The 25896-nt window shown below is 49.0% G+C and overlaps 1 protein-coding gene across 1 annotated transcript in view; it reads right to left on the reverse strand.

The window, feature by feature from the left end:
- CUZD1 (CUB and zona pellucida like domains 1) overlaps nucleotides 1–9342 on the reverse strand; it is an 85845-nt gene extending 76503 nt beyond the window's left edge. The window contains exon 1 of the mRNA XM_073685153.1: nucleotides 9198–9342. Coding sequence (XP_073541254.1) covers nucleotides 9198–9288 — 91 coding nt within the window. The 5' untranslated portion in view covers nucleotides 9289–9342. The remainder of the gene's footprint in view (nucleotides 1–9197) is intronic.
- Between the last annotated feature and the right edge of the window lie 16554 nt (nucleotides 9343–25896).

The raw sequence follows: 25896 nt of genomic DNA on the forward strand, positions 1-25896 counted from the left end.
GGCTGCTGTCTGGGCAGGGGTCTTCTGATTCTAGCTCCAGTTCGGTGATTTCTCGTCCATTCCTCCCAAACAGAAACATGTAAGGAGTGTAGCTAGTAATCGCATGGACTCTATTATTATACACCCACACCAGCTCAGACACAAATTCGGGCCACTTCATCTTCTTGTCTTCTTCCAGAGTTCGCAACATCAGCAACAGGGTTCGGTTGAAGCGTTCGCAGGCCCCATTCCCCAGGGGGTGATATGGCGTTGTTCAGGATTTATCGATTCCATAGATACGATACAGCTCATCCATCAATCGCCCCTGGAAGCAGGCCTCCTGGTCGGAATGTATTCGCTTCGAGCACCCGTATATTCGAATGAAATATTGGCAAATGGCCTTAGCCACAGCTTCTGCTGTCTGGTTTCGAGTAGGAGTCACCATTGCAAACTTGGTGAAGTGGTCAGTCATCACCAAGCAGTACCCGTAGCCATTGTATGAAGTTCCGATCATCAGGTAGTCAATCATCAGGACCTCCAATGGCGCAGAAGTTCGGATCGTCTGAATAGGAGCCCTCTGCTCCGGGGGCTTACTTAGCTCAAACTAGCGACATTTTCGGCAAACTCCCTCAACTTCTTGCCACAGTTGATCTCAGTGGTCTTCTCCACACCAAAGTGAGCGTCCCTCTCATGAGCTTCCTTGGCCAGCTGTAACACTAGTGCCTCTGGAACCAGTACGTGCCAGGTAACGTTGAACTCTCGAGGTACTTGGATCCTTCGGCATAACAAGCCATGCCTCAGAAAGAGCCTTTCCCACTGGCCCAAGATTTGCAGGATAGTTGGGAGCGAAGCAACCTTGGCCTCCTGATTGGGCTTTTCCCCAAGGGCGACCCACTCTTTCAGTTTCGCCAGTTCTGGGTCAGACAGCTGTAGATGTATCCACTCGTCTCTTGATCGTCCTAGAATTTGAGTGTGTCTAGGCTCTTCTCTCGACTTCTGAGCGTCTACTACAGCAGCGGCAAATCGACTGAAATCCGGGATCTCATCGCCTTCAAGATTTTCGTCTATATCCCTCTTTGGCCCCGCTTGGGTGACTCGGGACAAGGTGTCTGCATGCCTGTTCAGGGCCTTAGACCAATAGGTGATCTTGTACTGGTACTTAGACATCCTCGCAACCCACCGCTGTTCCAACATACCCAGCTTTGCATTCTCCAGGTGGATCAATGGGTTGTTGTCTGTCCGCACTTGTACTTCTGATCCCGACAAGTACTCCGTAAATTTCTCGGTCATGGCTCACACCAATGCCAGTAACTCCAGTTTGAACGAACTGTAGTTGTCTGGGTTCTTCTCTGTATCCCGCAGTGACCGACTAGCACCCGCTCTCTTCCTTCCTGTACTTGTGCCAACACTGCTCCCAGACCGTGCAAACTTCCGTCAGTGTACAACACAAAGGGCTGTGAAAAGTCGGCATAGGCCAGAATTGGAGCATCCGTTAGTGCCATCTTTAATGCTCGGAAGGCTTTCTCTTGTCGTTGGCCCCACTGAATAGGTTGTCGCTTGGCTCCCCCTCCATTCCTCTTTGAGCAGCTCATTGAGCGGTACCGCAATCTTAGCGAAGTCTTTCACGATTCGGCGGTAATATCCGGCGAGCCCCAGAATTGCCTTCAGTTCCCTCAGGTTGGTGGGTGTGGGCCACCTCTGTACTGCAGCTGCTTTCTTTGCGGTGGGGTCCACTCCTGCACTGGACATTGAATATCTGGGACACACTATCTCCCGCTTGAATAAATGACACTTGCGAGGCTTGATCTTCAATCCATGTCTCTGAAGTCGCTCTAATACTTGTTCCAGTCAGCGGAGATGATCTTCAAATGTTGCAGAATAGATAATTATATCATCTAAGTATATCAAATTTGCTTCAAAGTTAAGATCCCCCAGGCATCTTTCCATCAGTCTTTGGAAGGTCCCTGGCGCATTTGTCAACCGGAATGGCACCCGATTAAACTCAAGCAAGCCCATAGGGAGAATTAAAGCTGTCTTCGAGCGGTCCTTCTCAGCTACCGGGACTTGCCAATAGCCACTAGCCAGGTCGAGAGAAGAATTTGGCGCTTCCCAGGGCTGATAGAGATTCTTCGATCCTGAGTAAGGGATAAGAGTCCTGCATAGTGCATGTATTAAGTTTCCTGTAGTCTACACAAAATCTCAAAGTACCGTCCTTCTTCCAGACCAACATGATAGGGGCTGCCCAGGGGCTCTGACTCTCGCGTATCACGTCATTTTGCAACATGTGAGCCAGCAGTTCTTTCACCTCCTGATACATCTGAGGTGGGATCTGTCGATAGCTCCCTCGAATGGGAGCAGCACTCCCTGTAGGTATTTCGTGCTGAATGTCATGAGTGTACCTGGGTGCTGTGCAAACACTCCCTGATACCGCTGTAGTAACTGCTTACCCTGCCTGACTTTTACTTGCTGAGAACTCAGTGAGATTAGTCTCCATTTGCTCCAAGAGGTGGCGTCCAGCCAGTGGTTCTCTTCCATTATCTTGGCTGTTAAATGACACCTCTAGAGTCCACGGTTCTCCTTTCACAGGTGTCAGTCCTATAGTGTCATCTCTGGTGAGGTCCTCCGGCATTATACAAACTCAAACCACCTCTTGTCAGGCCAATAACTGTAAACTTGATCCGTTTAGGTTGAGGCAACGTACCGGCACCCGCCCCTGCCGCACGGTAGCTAGGGTGCGAGCAATCAAGAGTCCGGAGGGTGCCTCCTCTCCCTATATTGGCTCAACCTGAACATCCACCCCCTCTAGGGATACATATGCCAGTACTGGTATAGTGAGTACAGTCTGTCCAACTGGCAATGTCAACGTGGCTTCGGGCGGTATCGATACTTTACCTAGATACTGGGAGGCAGCGGGCAGCTTCTGAATTTGGTTGACTCGCACGAGATGTTGGAATACTTTCTTGCTGGCTGGATTACGAGTGGCGTGGGTCCAATTGTTTTTGTCGGGGCACTCGGCTAAGAACTGCCCTCTGCCTCCAGACCCCATGGTCAACACTATCCCTTTTCGACCGAGATCCTTTCCACATGCCTGGACAGTCATCCATACTACTCACGCTACTGGAATAGGTAATTGATTAGCCGCCACCAGCCGGACAGTGGTTCTTTCCAGAAGTGAGCAACTTCAGGCAAATGATTTTGGAAATATACCTCAGGCATAGTGGTTACCTGAGACCCTGTGTCCATTAAACAACTAATCCGTCGCCCATTAAATTCAGCCCAGATAATGGGCCTTTCAGAGACAATGTCCTCAAAACTCCCCCTTCCACTCTCTGAGGATCTGAACCTCATGGTATGCTCCATGACCGTGGGGTGCCGTAGTTTAACGGCTACTCCCGTCTTCTCCTTTCTCGATTTGGGCAGTCTTTGGAGATATGTCCTTTACCTCCGCAGGTCCAACACTCTGCCCCTCGCTCCTCTGACTGGCTGGGTACATGACATGGTGGAGTACGGTAGGAATTCTTCTCTCGCTCTGACCTCTGTCCACGTGGGACTGTGCGGTCTGTCAAGGAGAGGGCAGTGGCGGTCCCCTTAATATCGTGCAGCTCACCTTGGATATCCTGGATCCCTTGACGTATCTCCCATACCCAGTCGGGCTCTTTGTGGTTAATTCAGGAGTAATCACTTCAGAGCTCCGGACTGCGGCCTCGAGAACAGGAACCTCTTTCTCCAGGACCCTGGCTTCAGCCCCGACCTCCAGGAAGCCCAGATCAGGACTCAGACGCAGTCGCTCCATTAGAATTAATCTCAGGGAGGGGTCCTTCTGGCCAGCAATCAGTTGGTCCCTTAACACTTCGTCTAAAGGTCCTAGTCCTCGGTTCTCATCTCGAGCCTTCTTGACGATATGGGCCGTCACTTCTTGCAATGCATTAACATATTGATTTATGGTCTAATTTTCCCCTTGCACCCGCTGAAACAGCCACAGACATAAGTGCCCCAGGTCTGTGGTGTCACCGTGCATGTCCTCTAATATTTTTATCACTTTTTACATGGTATCGCGGTCCCCAGGTGGCCAGTACATCACAGTCTGCCGGGCCTCTCCATCAAGGGTTTGGAGGGCCAGCTCAGCCTGTGCAAGAGGGGTCAGGGGATACATGCATATCATACTTCTCAATCTTTCCACCCAGTCCCACAGCGACACGCTGCTTCCTGTAAACTTAGGCAGGTGGCTGAGCATCGCCCCCAAGGGTATATGTCCCCTACTGGACTTGGTCACCATCTCTGTATCTGAATGTTGCATCCTGCCGACTACGTCAAATGTAATGCAGGTGCCGGGATGCAACGCACAGAGACACAAGGCGGAAACAGTCAGGGATTGCTAAAACCACTTTATATGTATATGTCCTGTAGAATATAAGCCCGCAAGGGTCCTCTTCCCTCTGTACCAGTCTATCATTGTTAGCTTGTTTACAGTAAGTGATATCTGTATTTGGTGTGTAACCCCTCCTTATGTACAGCACCATGGAATCAATGGCGCTATATAAATAAATAATAACAATATGTATAACAAGTATTATGCACGGGGGTTAGTAGCTGGGATAATATACAACAACTTGGAATAACAATGAGAAACAGTTTCAGTGAATAAGGGTAAAGTTCTCTGCATAAATGTGATGCACGCAGTCGTGGGAGTCACCACGTGAATTCTCTTTGTATGGCCCTAGCGGGGGTCACCGGTTATTCCCGCTAGGCCGCAAGTCTCTTCTGAATAAAGTCTATCAGCTCCCTTTTAGCCTCCCATGCACCAAACAGCCCCCTCCCAACCTGAAATCCTATTCCCAACTGTCCCGATACAGTGAGTGAGAATTGGACGTGACGGCCCTGTTCACTTGCGCGATTCCTCCGCTGCTGCTAGCGCGTCTTTCCTGTCACAGTCCTCTTTCAGCTCTTCTCGGCTTGACCGTTGACAGTCTCTCACACTTGGGGTAAGGGGATCCAGACCTCGGCTCTTGACAGACGGCGTCGAGTCCCAGGAACTTACTCTGTGTGGGGCGCAGGTCCTGACTCTGGGCCACACATACAGGGCTCAGGGTGCTTCTGTGAGGAGTCCAGAACTTCTCAAGCGGTGTCTGACTCTGATGCAGTGCAGGCCCCTGGCTGAGGCCTGCTGCGCTGGGATCTGCAGTCCCTCTGGAACATGTCTGCTCCACTCTGCAGCCTGGCCCAAATCTCTCTGTGTCTTGGGCTTTTATATTCTTCCTGGAGGTCACCTGATCAGTTGCAGCATCTGAATCTCTTCCCCCTCCAACTCTTCCGGCATAACTTGGTTCCGCCTTATTTCATCTGGCCAGCAGATGGCAACCTTTCCTCATCTCTGGCAAATCCTGCAAGAATCCTCCTTTATTGCACTCTTCTACAGTACAACAGGATAAGGAGAAGACGTGATAGCTCACAGCTTAACCATAGAGATAGGGAGAGAAACCATAAAACACTGAGTGAACTGTACAGAGAATGTGTGACAGTACAGCTGTGAAGATTAGTTTGAAAGAAAGACAATAGTGTCATATAGGTTTTCGGGGCAGTTCATGGCTTTGGACTACTTTCAATTGGCAGCGAGTCTGGTGAATTCAAATTTCCAAAGATTTGCTCATCTCTAGTTATTTTTCACATTTGCAGCATATGTGCAGGATATGCCATAAATGTACAGTATGATAGATGCGAGTCCCACCTCTGAGAATGATATCCCCTCGCTCAATGCTGTCAGAGGATAGGTGGCCACGCATTCACAGCTCTGTCAATTAATCTCTACTTAAGTTATGAAAATTACTGAGAGCACTTATTAGGTGGCCATGACACAGTTTATGCACCAGAGATCACTACGTGCTACATCACAGATAATGCAGGTGAATGGGGTCGCATTGCAACCTCTAATGTAAAGCGAATGCAACAAACAAGTGCTAAAAAGTCAAACCAAGTCAGATTTTTGGGGATTTGCTTGTTGATGTCCCTAGGAGTTACTTTGCGACCACATTCACCTGCATTACATTGCATAATTTTTGTCCCCGCGACCTGTGTGTTGACCAAAGTTGTGATGAAGCACCAGTCTCAGGGCGCAGACTGACGGCTGAGGATCGCACTGCAGTGCATAGACTGGCCCAGCACCTCTTCTGACCTGAGTGTGACAGAGTGATGCATTTCTATACAGCTGTTACGCACAGGTCAGGAGAGCCAGCGGTCAGTCCGAGGATTGCAATGCGATCCTCACATGAGAAATACAGCCATCTGTCTGCGCCCTAAAACTTAATATCCACCAATCAACATTCTGTCATTTTTAGGTCTACTAGGTCACGCCCGGCACCCTCAGTATATGGCCACAGCCCCACTATCAGTATTTGGTCAGTATTTGGTCAGTATTTTTTCTCAGTAGTGGGGGCCAAAACCAGGAGTGGGTGATAAATGTAGAATTGGTGACTTGTTTCTATTATACTTTTTCTCTGATTGTTCCTCTCCTGGTTTTGGCTCCCACTCCTTAGAAAAAATACTGACCGAATACTGACCAAATACTGATAGTGGGGCCATGGCCTATGGAGCAGGCTCAGCTCTGGAGCCCAGGCCATAATTTTCGTGTTTGCATCTGCCATACATAAATGGCAGATGTCAATTAGGGGATAAGATGGTTTCCATCTCTAAATTAATAAAATGTAATAATTGTATAATGATATTTTCTACAACTTTACAATATGCTTTAAGTCCAATTCATAATTTGTATTTCTTTAAGTCACTATTTGTTTTATTGTCTTGTCATATTTATTGATGTATTTTTGCACCAAATTCTTCAAAATTGTACAAGCGGTTCAAAAATTTTGCGCAAAAATAAAAACATTTGTGTTGTGTCTTCAACCTTTTCCAATTTTTTAGAACAAAAAGTCATTTGGGCAAAAGTTTTTTGGCACACATAAAATTACTCCAGGTGGGGACTGAAACACATTTGGGCAAAAAATATGCAACTTTAAAAAAAAAAAAAATCGCAATTGAATAGTGATGAGCGAATGTGCTTGCCACTGCTCAGTACTCGCCCGAGCATCACGGTACTCGACGAACTCGGCGCTCAGCGAGTATTTCCAGGTTGCTCAGGCGGGAACTCATGTCCCCTCCCTGCATGTTTGGCGCTCTTTAGAGAGCCAAGGAACATGCAGGGATTGCCTGCCATGCACTGTAATGCCGTAGCCATGTTGGTTGTGGCCATTTCAGTGATTGGCTGGCCGCACAGCATCATCAGGTGTATATAAGACCTGGCGCCACCATGCTCGTCACAGTCTACCCCGGAATCAGGTAGAGTAGGGAGAGCTGCTGCTGAGCTAGGGAGAGATTTGCTTCTTCATAGTTAGTATAGGTATTCCACAACATATACAGTACAGACCAAAAGTTTGGACACACCTTCTCATTTAAAGATTTTTCTGTATTTTCATGACTTTGAAAATTGTACATTCACACTGAAGGCATCAAAACTATGAATTAACACATGTGGAATTATATACTTAACAAAAAAGTGTGAAACAACTGAAAATATGTCTTATATTCTAGGTTCTTCAAAGTAGCCACCTTTCGCTTTGATGACTGCATTGCACTCTTGGCATTCTCTTGATGAGCTTCAAGAGGTAGTCACCGGAAATGGTCTTCCAACAATCTTGAAGGAGTTCCCAGAGACACTTAGTACTTGTTGGCCCTTTTGCCTTCACTCTGCGGTCCAGCTCACCCCAAACCATCTCGATTGGGCTCAGGTCTGGTGACTGTGGAGGCCAGGTCATCTGGCGTAGCACCCCATCACTCTCCTTCTTGGTCAAATAGCCCTTACACAGCCTGGAGGTGTGTTTGGGGTCATTGTCCTGTTGAAAAATAAATGATGGTCCAACTAAATGCAAACAGGATGAAATAGCATGCCGCTGCAAGATGCTGTGGTAGCCATGCTGGTTCAGTATGCCTTCACTTTTGAATAAATCCCCAACAGTGTCACCAGAAATGCAGCCCCACACCATCACACCTCCTCTTCCATGCTTCACGGTAGGGAACCAGGCATGTAGAGTCCATCCATTCACCGTTTCTGCGTCACACAAAGACACGGTGGTTGGAACCAAAGATCTCAAATTTGGACTCATCAGACCAAAGCACAGATTTCCACTTGTCTAATGTCCATTCCTTGTGTTCTTTAGCCCAAACAAGTCTCTTCTGCTTATTGCCTGTCCTTAGCCGTGGTTTCCTAGCAGCTATTTTACCATGAAGGCCTGCTGCACAAAGTCTCCTCTTAACAGTTGTTGTAGAGATGTGTCTGCTGCCTGAACTCTGTGTGGCATTGACCTGGTCTCTAATCTGAGCTGCTGTTAACCTGCGATTTCTGAGGCTGGTGACTGGGATAAACTTATCCTCAGAAGCAGAGGTGACTCTTGGTCTTCCTTTCCTGGGGCGGTCCTCATATGAGTCAGTTTCTTTGTAGCACTTGATGGTTTTGCAACTGCACTTGGGGACACTTTCAAAGTTTTCCCAATTTTTCAGACTGACTGACCTTCATTTCTTAAAGTAATGATGGCCACTCGTTTTTCTTTACTTAGCTGCATTTTTCTTGCCATAATACAAATTCTAACAGTCTATTCAGTAGAACTATCAGCTGTGTATCCACCTGACTTCTGCACAACACAGCTGATGGTCCCAACCTCATTTATAAGGCAAAAAATACCACTTATTAAACCTGACAGGGCACACCTCTTGAAGCTCATCAAGAGAATGCCAAGAGTGTGCAAAGCAGTCATCAAAGCAAAAGGTGGCTACTTTGAAGAACCTAGAGTATAAGCATATTTTCAGTTGTTTCACACTTTTTTGTTAAGTATATAATTCCACATGTGTTAATTCATAGTTTTGATGCCTTCAGTGTGAGTGTACAATTTTCAAAGTCATGAAAATACAGAAAAATCTTTAAATGAGAAGGTGTGTCCAAACTTTTGGTCTGTACTGTATATATATATATATATATATATTGTAAGGTGGCTGCCAGACAAGTCGTGGATGGGAGGTATGTGTCCCCGAAGTGCCAAGCTTCGGTGATGTAGGACCCCGGAGAAGCAGGCTCCAGCACACATAGTGCTGAGAGGAATTTAATGGGCCCGGATTACAGGGCCGGGTTTTACGAGCAGCTGAAAAAGCCTGGGGGGGAACAGCTGCTCACTTACCTCCAGTCCAGATCTTGGAAGGCTGATTTAAGACCGCTGCGCCTGTCTCCGGCTGTCTGTGTTTGTTGGGCAAGGTGAGCAGACCTTGCATGTGTTTCTCAGAGTCTGCTGGTGGCAGAGAAAAAGCACTTTGTTTAAACGGCTGAGGCCGTGCTGCATGGACTTGTTATTTTGACATTGTTCTGTAATTCCTTTTTTGTGCCAGGAAAAGACTGTTAATTTTTTTTCTTTACTGGTGTATGGACACTAAATAAACCACCAGTTTGTTTGAACTCGTGGACTGCATCACTGTGTGAACCCGTGCCTACCTCCATCGTGGCTCAGTGAGTACAAATCCCTACAAAATATATATATATATATATATTTATATTTATATCCAACTGAACTAACAGTCCTTCTAAGGACTAATCCTGCTGCATATATTCAGTGGAGATAGGAGTTAGGCAGGCAAGCAGTATATGTGGCAGACTGCAGTGCATGATACAGCACAAGAGGGTCCATTGAACGTCCTGTTAGTATAGGTATTCCACAACATATATATATACAGTGGTGGCCAAAAGTATTGGCACCTCTGCAATTCTGTCAGATAATACTCAGTTTCTTCCTGAAAATGATTGCAATCACAAATTCTTTGGTCTTATTATCTTCATTTAATTTGCTTGCAAGGAAAAAACACAAAAGAGAATGAAGCAAAAATCAAATCATTGATCATTTCACACAAAACTCCAAAAATGGGCCAGACAAAAGTATTGGCACCCTCAGCCTAATACTTGGTTGCACAACCTTTAGCCAAAATAAATGCGAACAACCGCTTCTGGTAACCATCAATACGTTTCTTACAATGCTCTGCTGGAATTGTAGACCATTCTTCTTTGGTAAACTGCTCCAGGTCCCTGATATTTGAAGGGTGCCTTCTCCAAACTGCCATTTTGAGATCTCTCCACAGGTGTTCTATGGGATTCAGGTCTGGACTCATTGCTGGCCACCTTAGAAGTCTCCAGTGCTTTCTCTCAAACCATTTTATAGTGCTTTTGGAAGTATGTTTTGGGTCATTGTCCTGCTGGAAGACCCATGACCTTTGAGGGAGACCCAGCTTTCTCACACTGGGCCCTACATTATGCTGCAAAATTTGTTGGTAGTCTTCATGACTCGCCCCCTGGGCCGTGGGGTACCCGGAACCGGGCTTCTGTACGATGCTGGGGGTAGTAGTGGCAACCCGATCCCGTGGCTCAGGGTGGTCAGACCAAATTGTGGCAGTCTATCAATCAGTGCTTTAAATGTCTGGCTACGCCACCCGTGGATTGCGGTAAGGGATAACCGCCGCTGCAGGGCAGGTCACTGGGGCTGGTGTTGCTGTGCAGCACAGAGGTAGGATAACTCCCCACGGGAGGAGTGTAGCCCCAGGGCAGTGTAGGTGGATGTTGGGGGTGATAGTGCAGGCCGCAATAGTAAGAGTTCAGAGTCCGCTTCAAACAGTTCAGGGTCTTTATTGTAGATATTATTAATGACCCAACAGTAGTACCGGTTAGGAATGGGCCTGGGTGTCTAAGAGCATTCGGGGAACCCCACTGGTCAGGGTGAGTGTGTAGGCCTACCGTTCTCTCTATGCTCTTTCTGACTATCCCCCTCTTCATGGTGTAATAGCCCACGTTCCTGAGCTGGCCGTGTACTTCTCGCCTGTATGGCTTGCGACTCGGGCCTTGGGTACCTTTTGCTTTCTCCTCGCTGTACTGGTCCTGGTCCCTCTGTGTGGCGGAGCCTCCAGGCTTCTTAGGCCAAGGGACCTGAAATCCCTCGTGGGTTGGTTCTCTGCTGCTGGGCTTATAACTCTGACAGCCTCGGACCCCAATGTCCAGTTGTGTGATTCTCTCAGCCAGGACCGGCTCTCGTCGCCTCTGTCCCTGGCTTGCAGTTTCTCCTCTGCCTCACGGACTCCTCAGCTGCTGCTGACCTGTCCCTTCCTCTAAGGAACCCTTCTGGTCACTTCAGAAGTAGGTTCTGGTCTCTCTAACCCTGCCCCAGTTCCAGCTTTTATAGGGCAGCCAGCTCCCCCTACTGGCCTGGGACAGGAGGTGCTGCATGCTAATGGTCCCTAACCAGGGAACCTCCCTCCTGCTCTCAGACACAGATTATTGTTTGTGGCATCCAGGCCTGGGGTGACACATTCCCCCCAGTAAAATTTAGTACTCCGGACTAAACAGGAAACACAAATACAGGGTATAAATGATAACATAACATATATACAAGTACATTTTGTCCTTAAGGTCACGGCGCTTCCGCGACCGGGTGTCCATGTCACCCAATAAGGTGAAGTTTTGAACGGTGTGGGGACCTGTCTCCATAAACCCCCAGTTCCTGGCCTTGGGTGTGGCGACAAGGCTGAGCTACCTACTTTGGACCACAAGAGGGCCACGCCGGACAGGTTTTTCTTCTGTGGACATCTTCGCAAGAGGGCACCAAGTGCAACTATCTACAAAACAGTTCCGGCCATTCAGTGTCCATGACTTGTCAGTCCATTGTACTAGGAAAAACTGGAAAAAACATTATTAATAACCAGGTAACAAACATAAAACATTTGCAATATACAGATAAATATATACTTTGCATTCAGATCCTCCAGCGAGCTGGTATTTGACCCCTAGTGCTCTGGGTTGACCTGCGTAACCCACTGTCTGGTAGTGGTCTAACCTGGCTTTCCCCACTAGCATTTAGGGTACAGCTACTAGCTGGGTTTACAGGTAGTGCAGGCAGCTGTCTGCGGGTCCTTTGGCTTACCGCAGGCATGGCAGGCTCACTGTCAGCAGAGGGTTGACTCTCCTGGGCTGCTGGCATGGGTTCTTCTGCCTCTGGGGCTGCTTGTTCCTCTTGTTCTTCCTGCTTTCCTGTAGGCTCCTGCTGGGTTGGTTGAAGGAACTGTAGGACGGGTACCACTATTGCGTCGTTGATCCGAGTCCAGGACCGGGGGAACTCTCCGAGAACGGTGCTGACCATTTCTTCCTTGTCCACTGCGGGCTCAAGGTCATCTTGATCTTCACTTGGACTCTGCAGTTGCTCGGGGCACCGTTTTAGGTGGTCTCTGGAGACGGTGCTAGTGGTTTCTCCTCCATCCTTGGTAATTACACATACCTTCAGGTTGTTGTGGATGGACTGCAGTACTGTGTACGGGTCGCTCTCCCACTGGTCATCTAGCTTGTGAAGCCTTCTCTTCTGCTTCAGGACCTGCTCACCAGGTTCCAGAGGACCAGCAGGGGCGTGTTGGTTGAAGAGCCTCTCTTGCTTTTTTGCTTTTCTCTGACTTGAGCCAGACTCCTCTCCACACTCTCCTGTACCTTCTTGTACTGTAGCCGCCGTTCTGTATCCCAGTCCGCGTCTGGGGAGGTGTCCTCGGGTGTCAGGACTCCCATCTCCAGGTCTACCGGCAGCTTACCTGGTCTTGCTCGCATCAGGTAAGCCGGGGTGCAATTTGTAGCATTCACCGGGATATGGTTGTATAAGTCTATCAGGTCAGGCAGCTTCTCCGGCCACAGGCTGCGTTCTTCCAGGGGCAACGTCTTGAGGAGATCAATGACGATATTATTCATTTTCTCACACAGCCCGTTGGTTTGCGGGTGGTAAGGCGTTGTCCGAATCTTCTTACAGCCGTAGAGGTTGCAGAACTCCTGGAAGACTTCAGCCTCAAACGCTGGACCTTGATCTGTCAAGACCTGTTCCGGATACCCGTGTGGACGGCAGAAGTTTTGTTGGAAGGCTCTGGCCGCTGTTTGGGCTGTCAAGTCTTTAACAGGAACCACCACCAGGAACCGGGAGTAATGGTCCACAATCGTGAGGGCATAGATGTAGCCGGACTGGCTTAGAGCCAACTTCACATGGTCTAGCGCTACCAGCTCCAGCGGCTGCCTGGTAATGATGGGCCTCAATGGAGTCTTCTGGCTGGCACGGTCCTTCCTTCTGAGGTTACATGGGCCGCAATCTCTGCACCATCTTTCTATGGTCCCTCTCATTCCTATCCAGAAGAACCGCTCCTGTAACAGGAACTCCAGTTTCTTCCACCCAAAGTGTCCTGCTCCGTCATGGTAGGCCTCCAGGACAATAGCCTGGTAACTACTACTTGCCAGGTTAACTCGTGTGTCCGGTGATTGACAAGCCTTCTGCACAGTTTACCTTCGTAGAGAAATAGTCTGCTCTTCTCCTTCCACTGCTGCTTAGCTTCCTCAGGGGCATCCGGATCGGGATAGGCATCTGCCTGAGTCAGCATTTCCTTCACCAGGCGAACTGCAGGGTCACTATCCTGCGTTTCAGCCCAGCCGTGGTGAGGTAAGAGATTGAACATGACGGTGGTCGAGTCTTTGTCTCTTACACGGTGGGAGTACTGGGTGGCCCCATACCGGTGGAATGCGGGGAGCTCTATTTCCTCCAGCTCGTCTGGATCTTCTCCCTCATCGGGCAAGTGGGGCATTCTCGATAGGGCATCTGCATTGGCATTGGCTCGGCCTGCCCGGTACTTGATGGTGAAGTCATAGTTTGCTAGCCGGGCCATCCACCGCTGCTCTAGGGCACCAAGTCTCGCAGTGTCCAGGTGCGTCAACGGATTGTTGTCCGTGTACACAGTGAACTTTGCAGAAGCCAGGTAATGCTTGAAATGTTCCGTTACGGCCCACACCACTGCCAAGAACTCCAGCTTAAAGGAGCTGTAATTCTCCGGGTTTCTCTCGGTGGGCCTCAGCTTCCGGCTGGCGTACGCGATCACCCTTTCCCTGCCCTGTTGTTTCTGTGACAGTACGGCTCCCAGCCCCACATTACTGGCGTCCGTGTGGAGGATAAAAGGCTGGCCATAATCGGGGTAGGCCAGGATCTCATCCCCCGTGAGGGTCATCTTCAGCCGGCGGAAGTACTCCTCTTCCGGCTTGTCCCACTTGAAGGGTGGCTTTTGGCTTCTAGTCTTAGATTGTCCTATAAGGAGGTCCTGCATAGGGGCTGCCATCTTGGTGAACCCGGGGATGAACCTTCGGTAGTAGCCTACCAACCCGAGGAACTGCCTTACTTCTTTCATGTTAGAGGGGCTTGGCCAGTTCTTTATTGCCGTGATTTTGTCAGGGTCGGGGGCTACTCCTTCTGCCCTCACCACTTGTCCCAGGTACTGTACCTTCGGCTTTAACAGATGGCACTTGGAGGGTTTCACTTTCATGCCAAAGCCTGCCAGGGCCTCGAACACCTCGGCCAGGTGCTTTAGATGGTCCTCGTAAGTCTTCGAATAGACAATCACGTCGTCCAGGTAAAGTAGGACCGTCTCAAAGTTTTGGTGCCCTAGACAGCATTCCATCAGCCTCTGGAAGGTCCCGGGTGTGTTGCAGAGCCCGAATGGCATACAGTTGAATTCACTGAATCCCATCGGGGTGGTGAAGGCGGTCTTCTCCTTGTCAGCCTCTGCCACAGGAACCTGCCAGTACCCGCTAGTAAGATAAAAAGTAGAGAAGAAGTTAGCTGATTTTAGTGCGGCTAAAGACTCCTCTATCCTAGGTAACGGGTACGCGTCTTTATGGGTGATACGATTGACCTTTCTATAGTCCACTCACATTCTCATGGTACCGTCTTTCTTTTTTACCAAAACTAAGGGAGCTGACCAGGGGCTACAGCTATCTCTAATGACCCCAGATTCTTTCATTTCTCTCAGCATGCCCTTTGCGTTCTGATAATGTGCAGGGGGTACAGGTCTGTGTCTCTCTTTTATTGGTGGGTGGCTCCCCGTGGGGATGTGGTGTTCCACTCCCTTTACTCGGCCGAAGTCTAGCGGGTGCTTACTAAAGATTCTCTCGTACTCCTGAACCACCCGGTAGACTCCTTGCTTTTGGTGCAAGGGAGTGGAGTCAGCACCCACATGGAGTTTCTGGCACCAGTCCTCCTTGTGTTTCTGGGAGCCATTATCCTCCACCGGGAGAGATGGAGGCAAGGGCTCCACGACCCTGAGAGCATTGTGTTCGACAGCAAACAATTTGGCTAATGTAGCGTACCGGGGCAAATGTACTTCCCTTTCCCCAATGTTTAAGATCCGGACGGGCACCCTTCCATGGCGGACATCAACCACCCCCCGGGCTGTCAAAATGGTGAGCCTACTGTCTGAGTACACGGGTTCTACCATGGCTTGGTAGTCTCTCCCTCTTAACCCGATTGCAGTCCGACACCAGATCATCATTTCACTTTTGGGAGGCATGGCAATGGGGAACGGGTCGCTCATCCTCACGCTACCGATCTCACCACCAGACAGTTCTACCTGTTGCCGTCTCATCAGGGCTCTTATCTCTTTCTGGAGGACCCTCTGTTGGCTGGAGCTAGCATTCATCGCCACCTGCTGCAAAATTACAATTACTTCTGAAAGACAATTTTCATTCACGTTAGTACCCAAGGTTATTTTAGGGTGACTTTCTCGATGGTCAATGTCCACAATAATCACTCCCTGTGCCGGCAGTTCAACCTTACCAATCTTGATGGTCATCTCTCTGAACCCCACCTGCGGCACGGGTTGACCATTGCTGGCGATGATACTCAAGTCATCGTCTGGATAACGGGTTATATCAGTGTCACTCCAGTACTGCTTGAAAAGTACATAGGGGATGGTAGTCACTTGGGACCCGGTGTCCAGAAGTGCACTCATGGGGATACCGGGTAAAACTGGGCACCCCCCCACGTACTTATCGCGCCAATTAGACGGGCCTGGTGACCTTATGCCTGGGGGTTGGCCCCCTGCTCCAGGTCGGACCAGTTTAAAGTACAGTACCTGGCTACGTGTCCCGGCTGGCTGCAACAGCGGCAAATCGGCTGTCCATCCTCAGTGTAACGGTCGGCGGGCCTCCCTCTGAACGACGGGATCCTCCTCCTCCGTCGACGCCACGGGAAATCCTCCGGACTGGAAGCCAGCTTGATTGGTCCTGACGGGTCCATCTGTAACGACTGTACGGTCCTGGTCAATGCAGCAACACTCTCGGTTAGTTCTTGGACCTGATGGTGCAGGTTTGCAGGCGGGGATGGGTTTAAGGCCTGTGCATCAGCCCCCACAAGGTCCGCAGGGTAGGGCGCCGCCCCCTGGTGGTAAGTGATGGCAGGGCGCCGGGAAGCTACAGCGCCACCTGGTGCGGGTTCTCGGAGCACCCGGATGGCCCTATCTTTGAACTGTGCAAAAGTCAAATCGGGGTTCTGTAGGGCCATGAGGCACAGCTGGGTTCTGTGGGCGCTGGACAGCAGACCTTCTATGAACTGGTCAGTCAATAGTTTATCCGTATCCTGCACGCTGCCAGGGTCAGCTTGTTTGATTGCTCTCAGGGCTTCTTGCAAGTTTAAGGCATAGTCTCTGATACTATCTTGGGCTCGCTGCTTACATCCATAGAACCGCATTTTGATTTCTGTTGAGGTTCGGGTATCAAAGGTGTCCCGTAGACGGGTCAGAACCCCCCTTACAGTCCTTTTCTCCTCAGCTGTCCAAGACTTTACCTCCCGCTGGGCCGCACCAGTTAATTGCCCTATCAGTATGCTTACTTTCTGTTCTTCTGTCAGGGGATAAACTTTGAACAAGCTATACAGCCTTTCTTTAAAGTCGCCCAAGGTATGCGACTCGCCGGCATACTGTGCCAGCCAGGCCGCTCCGGGGATATAGGGCATGGAAAACGGCATCACAGCTGCAGCAGCTACGCTGGTGGTAGAGGGTCCTTCCGCGTCCGACATCTTCCTCCCCCCTAGTTAACCGTGGCCTACCTTCCGGCGATCCTCTTCTGTAGGCCGCGGCTCCGCTCGCGATGCTCTGGGCGAGGACCTTGCGTCGCTCGGTGATGACGTCGGCGTCTGCTGGATCTCCTTCCAGGACCTTGCGCAGCGTCTCAGCGTAGGGCGGAGCTTCAGGTCTCGCGCGTTTTTGACGTCCACGCCCCTCTTCTTCCCGCGCAGCGTCCCGAAGATGGCGCCCGATGGCGGGAAATGGCTCCGGATGGCGGGAAATGGCCCCGAATGGCGGGAAACTTCACTCATGTATGTATAAAGTCTTTTTCAAGCACGCAATACCCGTTTGTGGCGGGTTGGTCACAATCCTGCCGACTACGCCAAAGCTGACTCGCCCCCTGGGCCGTGGGGTACCCGGAACCGGGCTTCTGTACGATGCTGGGGGTAGTAGTGGCAACCCGATCCCAAGGCTCAGGGTGGTCAGACCAAATTGTGGCAGTCTATCAATCAGTGCTTTAAATGTCTGACTACGCCACCCGTGGATTGCGGTCAGGGATAACCGCCGCGGCAGGGCAGGCCACTGGGGCTGGTGTTGGTGTGCAGCACAAAGGTAGGATAACTCCCCACGGGAGGAGTGTAGCCCCAGGGTAGTGTAGGTGGATGTTGGGGGTGATAGTGCAGGCCGCAATAGTAAGAGTTCAGAGTCCGCTTCAAACAGTTCAGGGTCTTTATTGTAGATATTATTAATGACCCAACAGTAGTACCGGTTAGGAATGGGCCTGGGTGTCTGAGAGCATTCGGGGAACCCCACTGGTCAGGGTGAGTGTGTAGGCCTACCATTCTCTCTATGCTCTTTCTGACTATCCCCCTCTTCGTGGTGTACTTCTCACCTGTATGGCTTGCGACTTGGGCCTTGGGCACCTTTTGCTTTCTCCTCACTGTACTGGTCCCTCTGTGTGGCGGAGCTTCCAGGCTTCTTAGGCCAAGGGACCTGAAATCCCTCGCGGGTTGGTTCTCTGCTGCTGGGCTTATAACCCTGACAGCCTCGGACCCCAATGTCCGGTTGTGTGATTCTCTCAGCCAGGACCGGCTCTCGTCGCCTCTGTCCCTGGCTTGCAGTTTCTCCTCTGCCTCACGGACTCCTCAGCTGCTGCTGACCTGTCCCTCTTCTCTGAGAACCCTTCTGGTCACTTCAGAAGTGGGTTCTGGTCTCTCTAACCCTGCCCCAGTTCCAGCTTTTATAGGGCAGCCAGCTCCCCCTACTGGCCTGGGACAGGAGGTGCTGCATGCTAATAGTCCCTAACCAGGGAACCTCCCTCCTGCTCTCAGACACAGATTATTGTTTGTGGCATCCAGGCCTGGGGTGACACATTCAGACTTCATAATGCCATGCACACGGTCAAGCAGTCCAGTGCCAGAGGCAGCAAAGCAACCCCCAAACATCAGGGAACCTCCGCCATGTTTGACTGTAGGGACCGTGTTCTTTTCTTTGAATGCCTCTTTTTTTTTCCTGTACACACTATGTTGATGCTTTTTCCCAAAAAGCTCTACTTTTGTCTCATCTGACCAGAGAACATTCTTCCAAAACGTTTTAGGCTTTCTCAGGTAAGTTTTGGCAAACTCCAGCCTGGCTTTTTTATGTCTCGGGGTAAGAAGTGGGGTCTTCCTGGGTCCCTTTTCATTCAGACGCCGACGGATTGTACGGGTTGACACTGTTGTACCCTCGGACTGCAGGGCAGCTTGAACTTGTTTGGATGTTAGATGAGGCTCTTAATCGACAATCTTGCGTTGAAATCTCTCGTCAATTTTTCTTTTCCGTCCACATCTAGGGAGGTTAGCCACAGTGCCATGGGCTTTAAACTTCTTGATGACACTGCGCACGGAAGACACAGGAACATTCAGGTATTTGGAGATGGACTTGTAGCCTTGAGATTGCTCATGCTTCCTCACAATTTGGTTTCTCAAGTCCTCAGACAGTTCTTTGGTCTTCTTTCTTTTCTCCATGCTCAATGTGGTACACACAAGGACACAGGACAGAGGTTGAGTCAATTGAATCCATGTTAACTGGCTGCAAGTGTGATTTGGTTATTGCCAACACCTGTTAGGTGCCACAGGTAAGTTACAGGTGCTGTTAATTACACGAATTAGAGAAGCATCACATGATTTTTCAAACAGTGCCAATACTTTTGTCCACCCACTTTTTTAGGTTTGGTGTGGAATTATATCCAATTTGGCTTTAGGACAATTCTTTTTGTGTTTTTTCATTGAAGACAAATTAAATGAAGATAATAATACCAAATAATTTGAGTGCAATCATTTTCAGGAAGAAACAGAGTATTATCTGACAGAATTGCAGGGGTGCCAATACTTTTGGCCACCACTGTATATATCCATCTGAACTAACAGTCCTTCTGAGGACTAATCCAGCTGCATATATTCAGTGGTGATAGCAGGAATTAGGCCGGCAGGCAGCGTATGTGGCAGACTCCATTGCATATAGTGCAAGAGGGTCCATTGAACGATCCTGCTACTGCTGTTCGTACAGATATTTGTAGACATAGCCCCAGATATCAGGGGCCAGGGAAATTTTTTTTTTGATCCTGGTTATTTGCTTAAAAAGCAATCCAGAGTACACAATTTTTCTGCTCCATTTGCTTGTTCTCCCTGCAAAATAAAGCCAGATCTGTTCCATATTTCAGCGATAAAAATCCAGAAATTTAAATTGAACGTGGAAAATATTGGCCTCCTTTTCTATTCTGTTGCAGTGTGTCGGTCAAGCTATTCACACTAGGTGTCTGTGAAGGACAGTATTAGCAAATTACAGGCCTGCTATTTAAAACCGTGGTTCTCTGTCAGACTTATCACCTATAAGACTATTCCAAAATCAGACATTTCTTCCAGTTTCATTCCATTCCAGTGTGTCGGTCAAGCTATTCACGCTAGGTGTCTGTGAAGGATATTATTAGCAAATTATAGGCCTGTAGTGTTCAGCGAGCACTAAAATGCTCGGGTGCTCGAAGCTCGGGCCGAGCACATCATAATACTCGGGTGCTCGACCCGAGCAACGAGCCCTATGTAAGTCTATGGGAAACTCGAGCATTTTTCTGGCTGTCTCCCCCGGCAGTCTGCAGAAGGTCAAAAATTGCCCAAATCAATGGGAACAGTGCTCAATGAAACATGTCAGGCAGGCAGAATACATAGGCAGACAGGCAGGCAGGGTATATAGGAGGGTGCATGAAAAACATAGCAGGGCACTCGGAACACACTAGTGCCCTCTGATTTTCACGCACCCGTCTCTTTAAAAAAGCTGGCAATTCAGCAGTCGCATTCAGCAGCCGCATTCAGCATCAGTACCCGACAATTTAGAACAGAAAGAATAGATCATCACACATAGATTAGATAGATAGAAACATGTCAGTCACATATATAATAAGCACAGTGACAGTGTTGGTTACTGTACTTGTCATTTAGTTTTAAAATAAAGGATTTATTAAAAAAAAATTGGTATGGGGTCCCCCGTAATTCTAGTCTCTAGCGGAGGTTAAGTAGACGGCTGTGGCTGATGTTTGAAGCCTGGGAAGGGGGTAATACCCACGGAGCTACTAATATCAGTCCCCAGCTGTCTGCCTAGCCTTTACTGGCTATTAAAATGGGGGACCCCAAAAAAATGACGTGCGGTCCCCCTATTTTAATAGCTAGCAAAGGCTAGGCAGACAGCTGGGGGCTGATATTAATAGCCCAGGAAGGGTGCCATGAATAATGGCCCCCTGCCAGGCTAGAAACACCAGCCGTCATCCACCCCAGAAATTGCACAACCCTAGGATGTGCCAATTCTGGCTCTTATCCTCGCTCTTCCCACTGCCCTGTAGCAGTGGCAGTGGGGTAATAGGGTTGGGGTTGATGTCGGCTTATAATGCCAGCTGACATCAAACCCAGGTTAGTAATGGAGAGGCGTCTATAAGACACCCCCATTACTAACCCCATAGTCAAAGTGAAAAAAACATCAACACCCAGAATAAAATCTTTTAATTGAAATAAACACACAATACTTTAATATTCTAAATTAAATTCCACTTACCATATCGCCCAATCCAGCTGAATCCCATGTCTCCTGCAATAAAAGTAAAATAATTAACCAACCTCATCCTTACCTTTCCATGGTTCCCACGACGGCTCCAGCTCTGCTACATTCACATGACAGGCTGGATCATAGCAGAACGCTGCCATCCAGCTTGTCATCCTTCAGAGACACTGCGTCTCGCTGTGACGGCATCCAGATGAGCCGAGTTCATGTCAAATTAACGCGGCTCACCTCATGCACGTCACTGACAGCGTGAGAGAATTCTCCTGCGCATGCGGTGCCCCTTACTGGCCTGGGACGTATTAGTACGCCCCAGGCCATCACCCCCGGTTCAGCACAGGCTTCGGCGCTGAGCCCGCACTGAACCGGGCACATGTCAGCTGATTCTTACAGCTGACATGTGCCCGCAACAGCCGCGGGTGGAATCGCGATGCACCCGCAGCTGTTAACCAGTTAAATGCCACTGTCAATCTCTGACAGCAGCACTTAACAGCACCGTGCTGGAAGCGTGTAATTTACCCCGCCCATCGGTGACCCCGTCACGTGATCGCGGGTCACTGATGGGTGGGCATGGCAACCCGGGGTCTGCAGCTGACCCCAGTGTTTGTCATGTAAAGGTTGCTATGAGCGCCACCTAGTGGTCGGCGCTCATAGCACATGAGCATTTCTGCTACATAGAAGTGATCTGCTCATCGCCACTATTTAGCAGAGGCGATCAGACAGTTACTGCTTCTAGTCTCCTATGGAGACTATAGAAGCAAGCAAAAAGTATAAAAAAAAAATGTTTTTAAAAATATAAAAAAAATATAAAAGTTTAAATCACCCCCCTTTTGCCCCATTCAAAATAAAATAATAAAAAATAAACCCCACATACACATATTTGGTATCACCGCGTACAGAATCATTTGATCTATCAATATAAAAAAAGAATTAACCGATCGATAAACAGCGTAATGAGAAAAAGAATCCAAACTCCGGAATTACGTTTTTTTGGTCGCCGCAACATTGCAATAAAATGTAATAGCGGGTGATCAAAACATTGAATCTACCTCAAAATGGTATCAATAAAAATGTCAGCACAGAATGCAAAAAATAAGCCCTCAGCCGGCCCCAGATACCGAAAAATGGAGACGCTATGGGTCTCGGAAAATGGCGCCATTTTTTTAGCAAACTTTGGATTTTTTTTTCACCACTTAATTAAGAAAGAACCTATACATATTTGGTGTCTACGAACTCATAATGACCTGGAGAATAATAATGGCAGGTCAGTTTTAGCATCCAGTGAACGTGTAAAGAAAAAAAAAAACAACTGTGGAATTGCATTTTTTTTTGCAATTTTACCACACTTGGAATTTTTTTCCCATTTTCCAGTACACGATATGGTAAAACTAGTAATGGCGTTTAAAAGTACAACTCGTCCCGCAAAAGGTAAGCCCTCACATGGCCATATTAACCAAAAAATAAAATCGCTATAGCTCTGAGAACAAGGGGAGCAAAAAACAAAAATGCAAAAACGGAAAATCCCAAGGTCATTAAGGGGTTAAAGTATTGTGTGTTTATTTCAATTAAAAGATTTTATTCTGAGTGTTGGTATTTTTTTTTCACTTTCACTACCGGGTTAGTAATGGGGCGTCTTATAGACGCCTCCCCATTACTAACCTGGGCTTGATGTCAGCTGGCATTATAAGCTGACATCAACCCCAGCCCTATTACTCCACTGCCACCGCTACAGGGCAGTGGGAAGAGCGATGCTAAGTGCCAGAATTGGCACATCCTATGGATGCGCCATTCCTGGGGCGGCTGACGGCTGGTGTTTCTAGCCTGGGAGGGGGCCAATATTCATGGCACCCTTCCTGGGCTATTAATATCAGCCCTTAGCTGTCTGCCTAGCCTTTGCTAGCTATTAAAATAGGGGGACCCCACGTCATTTTTTTTGGGTCCCCCATTTGCTAGGTATTCAGCTGGAGGCTGATATTAGTAGCCTGGGAAGCTCCGTGGGTATTACCCCCTTCCCAGGCTTCAAACATCTGCAGTCTACTTAACCTCCGCTAGAGACTAGAATTACGGGGAACCCCACGCCAATTTTTTTTTTTAATAAATCCTTTATTTTAACACTAAATGACAAGTACAGTAACCACCACTGTCACTGTACTTCTTATATATGTGACTGACATGTTTCTATCTATCTAATCTATGTGTGATGCTCTATTCTTTCTGTTCTAAATTGTCGGGTACCGATGTATGCCGCTGATGAATTGCCGGCTTTTCATGTTTCACTGAGCACTGTTCTCATTGATTTGGGCAATCGCTGTAATACCACAAACCAACATGGCTGCGGCATTACAGTGAGTGGCAGGCAATCCCTGCATGTCGACTGGCGCTCTAAATAGCGCCAGACATGAAGGACGGGGACCCGAGCTCCCGTCCGAGCATCGCGCAAGTACTAGGCGAGCTCCGAGCATCTCAAGTATTGAGATGCTCGGGTGAGTACCAAGCAGTGCCGAGCATGCTCGCTCATCACTACAGGCCTGCTATTTAAAATTGTGGTTCTCTGTCAGACATATCAAATATAACTGCGTTCCAAATTCAGCCATTTCTCGTGAACTTGGAAAATATTGTCCTCCATTAAAAAAATGGGCAAGGTGCGTGGTTAAGGGATGGGAAAGTGGATGTGATAGTCATGGTGCATGCAGAGGCTGAGGACGTGGCCGTGAGCAAGCTAAAATTGTGCCACAACAAACACCCACATCTTCTCGCCTGACCTTCCTATTCCAATTAATAGGGGACCACAGAACATCACTATTGAACACAGAGCAGTGTCAAAAGGTTATTGGTTGGATAGCAGATAATGCTTCCAGTCACTTAGCCACCACCACCATCACCCTGTCTTCCACACAGTCAAGTCTCAGTAGCCGTGAGTCTGGACCGCATATTTCTCACCCTGATCCTCCTTCCTCCCACCATGCTGAGTACCCGGAGACAACTGATTCCACACTTGGACACTCAGAAGAGCTGTTCACTTTTCCATTTGTAGATTCGGACCTTTCACCCGGCCAGCTTAAAGCGAGTTAAGAGGAGAACGCGTGTAGCGATGGCCAAATATTGTAGCAGCTACAGTCACACGAAGGCAACAGTGGGAAAGTGCAATTACTGTCGAAAGAGGTAAATGATGATGATGACACACAATTTCCAGAAAGTCAGGAGGAGGACAAGGGTGCGGAAGTGGAAGACGAGGTGGTAGATGATATAGCAACTGACCCAACCTGGCAGGGGGACATACAGAGAAAGGAGAGCAGCACACAGGGGGAGGGAGGCATAGCACCACAACAGGCAGGAAGAAGCAGCGTGGTGGCCGAAGACACAAAGCGGGAAAGCGTTCCTCGTAATGCCAACATGACGGAAGTTGCCAGTACAATTGTTAGGTCTTCCCGAGTCTGGTTATTTTTTAAAGACTCTGAAGATAACCTCAAAAAGGCCATTTGCACCACCTGCCCGGCCAGCATCAGCTAGGGTAGCAAAACTAGCAGCCTGACCACCACCAGCATGATCAGGTACATGGCAGCAAAGCACCCGACTAAGTGGGCCGAACCCCAGGGTCCAGCAACAGTGTCTGAGGGTGACACCACTGCTTGTTCCGCTGGTGTGCGTGCACGCCAATCCCCTGTCCATGGCGCATGCCAAGATGCCTCCCACCCTGCACCTGTCCTTGCACACTCTCAACTAGCTCCATTAGCAAGCACATCCACGTCCTTGTCCCAAGCCAACGCCCCACAGGCAACACTACTAAATTCACACATTTCATGAATGCTTGCGCTCGAAATGTTACCTTTTAGGCTCGTGGAGGTGGAAGCTTTCCGCAACCTGATGGCGGCGGCTGTCGCTCGGTACTCGGTCCCCAGCCACCACTATTTCTCCCGGTGTGCCGTCCCCGCATTACACGAGCACGTGTCCCACAACATTAGACGTGCCCTCAACAAAACAGTTGCTGGGAAAGTCCACCTAACCACGAACACATGGACAAGTGCTTGTGGGCAGGGACGGTATATCTCACTGACGACACACTGGGTTAATATAGTGAAAGCCGGGACCCAGCCGGACTTTGGGATGGAAATGTCCTCCCAACGCCGAGGATTGCGGGCCATTGGTCAATCAGGGTTGTCCCCACATTCTACAGCTCCTGCACCTCCTCCTCCTCCTCATCCTCTTCAGCCTCCATCTCCGAAATGACCACATCAGTCATAAGCTGGAAGCACTGCAGCACTGCCTCGACCAAGCGGCAACAGGCTGTGCTGAAGCTAATATGCTTAGGTGACAAACCGCACAATGCTGAAGAGTTGTGAACAGCCCTGAAACAGCAGGCAGATCTGTGGCTGACACCACTGAACCTACAGCCAGGCATGGTCGTGTGTGACAATGGCTGGAACCTGGTGGTGGCTCTGAGTCGAGGCAAGCTCACACACATACCATGCTTGGCCCATGTGCTTAACCTTGTGGTTCAGCAGTTTCTCAAAACCTACCTGGATCTGTCAGATCTGCTTGTTAAAGTACGCTGCCTGTGTGCCTATTTTATAAAGTCAGCTATAGCTTCCGCCGCCCTTGCCGAGCTTCAGCAGCGTTTGCAGCTTCCATCGCACAAGCGCTGATGCACTGGGTACTCTCTCAAGGAGGGAAAAGTTGCGGAAGATGATGAGGGAGTACCTTGCTGACCGTACCGACGTCCTCCGTGATTCCTCTGTGTCTTATAATTATTGGGTATCCAAGCTGGACATGTGGCATGAACTGGCTCTCTACGCCTTGGAGGTCCTGGCCGGCCCTACCGCTAGAGTTTTGTCAGAGCAAGTTTTTAGTGCCGCCAGTGGAATTATAACCGATAGTCACATCCGCCTGTCAACTGAAAATGCTGACAGTCTGACT

This window comes from Phyllobates terribilis, unplaced genomic scaffold (genome assembly GCF_046119375.1).
Source record: "Phyllobates terribilis strain yellow unplaced genomic scaffold, ASM4611937v1 Scaffold_5__5_contigs__length_657084704, whole genome shotgun sequence".
In the NCBI taxonomy this organism is placed as follows: Eukaryota; Metazoa; Chordata; class Amphibia; order Anura; family Dendrobatidae; genus Phyllobates; species Phyllobates terribilis.